At 43.0% G+C, this 6323-nt stretch overlaps 1 protein-coding gene across 1 annotated transcript; it reads right to left on the minus strand.

The window, feature by feature from the left end:
• Positions 1-2293: 2293 nt before the first annotated feature.
• Positions 2294-5616, minus strand: LOC144144933 (uncharacterized). Its single transcript, XM_077676437.1, has 4 exons — positions 5465-5616; positions 5031-5104; positions 3906-3989; positions 2294-2425 (listed from the first exon to the last, which is right to left on the minus strand). The coding sequence occupies exons 1-4, from the start codon at positions 5488-5490 to the stop codon at positions 2301-2303; spliced, it is 309 nt and encodes a 102-aa protein (XP_077532563.1). The 5' UTR covers positions 5491-5616; the 3' UTR covers positions 2294-2300.
• Positions 5617-6323: the final 707 nt, after the last annotated feature.

Genomic DNA, 6323 nt, shown 5'->3' on the forward strand with positions numbered 1-6323 from the left:
TTCACAAAGATTTTCTACGGCTGTATTTCAACAAACGCTGACTAGGGCGAACAGCGAACTGTATCGGTTGGCAAGCCGAATGTCCAAGGACGTCGGTTACAATTTTGAGTGAACCACGAGGGTGTCTTTTTTTTTTTCAAGAAAATTAAAAAGAGCGCAAAGGACTGTCCCGTCTACTGTGTTTCTTTGTCCTCGTCCTTTGCGCTCTTTTTAATTTTCTTGAAGCCATGAACCAACTCTCCCAACAATCCATTTTATTAAGGTGTCTTTTTTGCATCTATAAACCGACAGGTCTTGACAGGATCCCCGAAGCCCAGAGGGTTTAAAGCGTGTGGTTTTAATAGCAATCTAGGAGAGAAAAACTATTTAGCACTTCAAAAAATTTCTATACCGTTGCACACGTGAATGCCGTTAGAATCCGGAAGAAATGGGATACGTTCTTTGCTTTAAGGGCCCCTTTTCGTTCTTTTATCGACGCCCTCATTTTATACGAGATCAACGTGTCAACGGAAGTTTCTCAAAAATATTGCATTTAGGGTTACCAACTGTTTTTTGTATACCCAATGGGATAGGAAATGCAGTTGTATTGCATTTTTTGTAACAGGCGTTTGGACTATGTCATAGCTTCTTTGTTTTACACAAGGAGTTCTCCCAGTTCGTATAAGCGATCCTGACCAGTCGTCGATGCTGTTATGAAGGTTCCGGTCATTATATTTTTCCTTGCAAAACATGATACAACAATATAATCATTTGCACCAAATGAAGACCTGTGTTTGCTAGTTGACATTGCAATAGATACTTCTTCCTGAAATACCGTTAGTAGCAGATTGTATTGATGCAGTTCACAGTCGGATAAAGCGGACAAGTTGGTGCATATTGCTCAATTACCAAAACAGCAAAAAACCAGAGCCAAAGAAGGCTAGACACACGCAGCTCGGACTGCCATGGAAAATATTTATTCCAAGAACCAACCTGATACGCGTGTTTTAGGTAACACATGCAAAAAACGACTAACCAGGTGCTTATGAATTGAGATGCCTAATGTTCATTTCCTATAAATCCAATGAAGCCTAGTAATTACTGCATAAAACTTGAAAGGACTGCACGTTAACTAGAATGTTCTTGTGTGTGGGTGCTTATTTCTGTCCCGATTTATAGGTTGCTGTCTTTTAATGCACGGTAAAATTGAAATGGAAGGGTGCAGATAATGGAAGGGGGCAGAAAAGGTGCACCTTCAAATTACGCAGTGCTGAGGAGGGCATTTTAGGCGGTTTGAGAAAACGACAGAATGAGCAGGAGTATACAGAGTAGGCACAAAACCTATAGGGCCCCATGACGGCAGTGTTCACTTGCAGGCAACAGGTCACCTAAGCAGAAAAGAACTCAGTCGCACTAGGCAAAGTCCAAACAATGCATCACGGGTGTTGAGCACGGCGGAGCTCTCCGCGCGAAAAGTTTACTGCGTCGCACTAAAATCTGCCAGATCAGATTTGTTTCTCTATAAAAATTGAGGAGCTGGTGGAAATGCTCCCTGCGGTTGATGTCGTTGTTCTTGGGTAACATGGGTTCTTGTAGTCTTTGCTGGAGATGCCCGGCTTCTCGTTAACATCCTGGACGTCGGTCACTGGTGCAGAGTGGTGTAGCAGGAGCTGAACTTGTTTTCCAGACTCTCATGTTCACGGCAGTCGGCACAGGCTGGCAGCTCCCTTCGGTTTTGCTGGTGTAGCCAGGCCGCTGTGTGGCAGCAGTGAAGCCGAGCCGGCCTCCTTGCTGATGCGATCGGGCAATGTCTGCGAGGCCTGGCCTCTGACGACCATTGGGTCTCATGGGCCAGGACGGAACAGCTATGGGGAATGCGATCACATCCTGGGAGACAGATCTGTGCGTTGTGGGCGCCCCTCGTGAGAGCAGCAACCGCATCCGTTTGCCCAACGCTGGAGGGGACCCGCACCTAGTACAGCCGGATGTAACAGACTCTGGAAGCTACAGTGTTCAGCTTCTGCGCGAAAGACGTCGCAACGTAACGGCTGCTCCGGAGGTGGGCAGTGCAGTGGGGCGCTATTATTTCAAACTCAATGCGGGGTCTTCTGGTCGCTCACCTTATGAGGCAGGGTTGCACTGATTGTAATAAAAAGGGCGCTATAAAATACCGAATTCATAGAAGCCGACAGCCCACACAACCGAAGAATTATTGTTGGTATATCGAATGACTGACATTGAAGGGTGTTGTTTTAAACAGATACCTTTATTTTTCAGCACACCAGCTTGGGGTACTGAAGAGAAAAGTTGGAATCTTATGTTTATTGGCACTTCTCGTACAGCTGGTATTTCGTGGATGTGCCGCACACCAAGTCATAAATGAATTGGCAGCACGTGATATCCGTACCAATTTCTCCCTTCGGTTGCCACAGAGCACACCCTTTGCCTGCATAAAAAAGAGCGCACAGCTGCGTTTAGGGACGCGCCTCCAAACATTTTTCTCTTTAATTGCCTCGTTCCGAATGGTTTCTACAAGGCGGCACATAAATTTACCAAATGCGTAGAACATGAAGCATTTTAGCTGCCCACTCTGTATAGTGAAAAAAAAATGCAAGGTTGTTCTCGATCCCGAAAATTTCAAAGAACTATTGTTATTACAACTCGCTGCCTAACTGTCGTATGTGATGACGAATAATTATTGCGTGGTGCGCACTCTGCGGAAACTGGAATTATATTCATTAAAGCAAAGCTCTAAGACTTTTGTACAGCGATTTCGTGGAGGTTGCGCAAATGACCTTTTGACCCCAGACATACCGCCGGCGACACACCCCTCGAAACGACGCATCACGTATTCGTTGGGCCCACTGTCGGCTCTGCGCACAAGGCCACGCTTTCAGTGGTTATGCGCCGAACGAGCTGCAGTCACCCACGACCCTTCGGCCAAGGCAGCCGACCATCTCCGCATAATACAATGCAGGTGGCGCTGGGTTGTCTCGGGCCACGTGAATCGTCTCGCGCCCGGCGAAGAGAAACGCCGCGTTCGCCCGGCCGCCTTCTGTGAGCGTTGCGCGGAACCCAACGGCTTTGAGAAGTGGTCGGCAATGCAGCTAAATCAAAGGTTAAGAAAGCGAAGCTAAGACTCAAACAGACTAAGCAAAGGTTTTGCTTTGCATATCCAAGGTTAGCTGAGCTCAGCCGCAGCGATTTTTTTGTTGGTATCTTTCTCATTCATATGTCCCAACCTCCACCGAGAAGCGTACAGGATTTTGATGTTTTTAGGGATGTGGGCTACAGGTATTTTTATCTTTTGGCTCGGTAATGCGGAAATTTTCTTTGTTCTTAAAAACGATTCCAAAGAAAAGCAGAACGGCTACTTTAGAATGTACACGTGCTGAGCTGCACAGTAATGTGAATGCTGCAGACATGGTTCTAGGTTTTAAATTAACAGATACTGTTCCTTCTTCATCCAGAGGCAGTCAAAGAACTCCCGTTATTGCCTATAAGCCGCGCTGCCTTTTGGTAGATAGTATGACACCAAATGTTTGCACCAAAGAACTTCAATACCACCGTTTGTATTAGTGAAGGCGGTAAATAAAAATATATACCATTACTTTCTTTATTACTAGTTTTAAAACGGACCATTAAGACGTAACAAAATTTCGCTCATTTGAGTGATATCCTTAGCTTCCTCACGCAAAACTGTTATGAACCGATAGCACACTGTTGGGCCCGACATTGATACTCCGCACAACAAACGACCGCAGCGACTTTGTGGATTAAGCGCTATCTTTAGAATCATAAGTATGTTGTTCGATTTTTGTATCCATTGGCAACCCTAAACAGAGCTGCAGTCACGCCTACAAGCGCAGAGTCACATTTGTTGGCGCTGGCTTGGTTTGGAAGTGCCAATTCCGCCTTTTCATTACCTCCATCGGCGTAGCTGTGGCGCACCACCTCGCAGCTTCCGCAGTCCACGAAGACACTTGTGAGGTTATAATTTACCTCTGGGGCTGAAAAAAGGTCCAAAATGTACAATGTGTTCTCATTATACATAACACAACTCCATACCATTCGCGTTATTCTATGTCGTACTAAAAAGGAAGCATTCAAGAAGCCGCGTATTTATAGGAATTTTAAAACATGCCATTGAGTTTTGTGCAGTTTTATTGTTTGTTTCTTTCGCACCAACGCAAAAGAGGAATATGGTAAACTTTTTAAAGGACTGATCACAAACTGGAATAACTTCGCGTCTTAAGAAATAACTGTTATAAGAATTGAAGTACTGTAGACGTAAGAGCGGTACCCGTAACTTTAAGCAGTAACGATGTTTCAGACCGATTACGACAACAAAGAATACCAGTTTTCTTAGTGTAATTTAGGTAATGTATTTTTATCAACTCATCCTCTTGCTCCAAGCAGGAGCATTTAAATGCCAAATATTTAGTAACTTTTTCGATTAATGTTTTTGTGTGCGTATAACTGAGATTCCAATATTTGAACAAAGAGAGTTTTCCTTTGTTGTTTTGTGTGGACATGCAGCGCGTATCAGAGCCGGACTTAGTGAAAGACTATGATGGATAATAAAAAAAGAACCCGGTAGTAAAACGTGACAAATAGGTTTTTTATTAGACAAGAATACCATGATATTCGTTTTCTAAAAACTACTAGTAGAGATACTTTCACGCTATCTGAACTATAGCCAACAACCTCTGTTGTGAACATAAACTTACTGCACTAAAAAATAAAGCTATTACCGGTAAGGCAAATAACAGCGAACTAACATGTCCACGAATAAACAAAAGCACGCCAAATGTTAACAATACATAATAGAAAATGTTATTAGTTTTATTTTTCCTACGGTAACTTGGAAAGATTTACGGTGTATGTTTAGTGGTACTATTTTGCGTGGTTATGGATTTTTGCTCACACGAAGCCCCCATCGGGATCGAAATAACTCTTACGCCTCCAGCTTGCGGGATAATACATTCAAACGTTAGTTCAATTCTTCATTAGTCTGCTGCTTTTTAACTCACTGGTTAAACAGTACTTACCTCCATTGGCGGCTACATTGATAACGTTCTTTACTTCGTACCCAGGGGAAGACATAAGAGTTGCGGTGGCTTCCCTGCAATAAGTTTGCACGTTAAAAATTCCGACACACGAAACTGAAAAAAATGTTTAGTGTGTACACAAATGTACACACCTTCAACTTTGTGTTCACGTTTTGTTTATATGAATACGGTTTCAAAACTTCTTTGCGAAGGGTATTTTAAACTATAACAAAAATTCAACTGTACATAGTAACATTGTGTCAAGACATTAGGATTTAAAAAGTCATAATTTCCTTAAACGGGGCCGGCTCTTAAAAACGTGAAAAAAGAACCAAAACTGTTTTGGTTCTAGACGTTACTTGAAACAAAAAGCGAACGCCTAACCAAATATTTCTGTGGTTGAACTTCCGGGGGACTTACGGTTGTGTACTTACTGCGGAACGCCATTGCCTATCTGCATACTGAATTGCCCTGAGCCATTTTCGAAAGGACCGGACTCGGAGACTGCGATGCACGCGGGACTGCCTCCTAAGTAGGGGTCATACTCGAAGCTCCTGTAGATTATGTACCATGTATCCTGGAAAGGAAAGCACTGCAACAAAACAAAAAGCCATTTGGATGTTAGGCATGCCAAGCAATCATAAGTCTGCGCAACGGTCATAGAGGAACAGAAAGCTTTTGTCGCAAAAGTTTCACACGACTGTGTATAAAAGCAATGCTTTGTAACCCATTCTTTCCTTTATAGTAGTTTAACTGCTGTGAACCGAAAAGACGTTTCACCAAATTCGATAAGTTAGTCTTTATAGAAGATGCAACACAATCCCTAAATGGTCAGTTATATAAGTTAGCAACTGCACACTTGAATAACAAACAAGTTTCACCCAGATACCTTCATCAATATACTCGTGGTTCAATTAGAACACTTAATCGCTATCTACTGCCATGCGGGAAAATAACGATACAGAGACATAGTACTATATAAACCTGGTCAATAAAACTCAATAATGTAGTGGACAACACGCCCCAGTTGATTCAATATCGCATCAGATCGCAGATATTACCGGGTGTATATTGTGCAACAGTGAGGCCTTGAAAATGTGCGCCTGAACCGTTTAGGCTTATAGCAATTTGGAGTAGCGCACTCGGGCGGGAACTTAGGTCTTCAAATAATGTTAACTGTTTGGCAGCACTGATCGATCCTTACATAAAGTGAGCAGAAATACAATTTGCCGGTACCTGGAATTCCATGAACAGTTTAATTAGAAATACAACGACCACTATCAGTTTAAGTAA

This window comes from Haemaphysalis longicornis, unplaced genomic scaffold, assembly GCF_048455015.1.
Source record: "Haemaphysalis longicornis isolate Haplotype H1 unplaced genomic scaffold, Haemaphysalis longicornis Haplotype H1 scaffold_7, whole genome shotgun sequence".
NCBI classification, from domain to species: Eukaryota; Metazoa; Arthropoda; class Arachnida; order Ixodida; family Ixodidae; genus Haemaphysalis; species Haemaphysalis longicornis.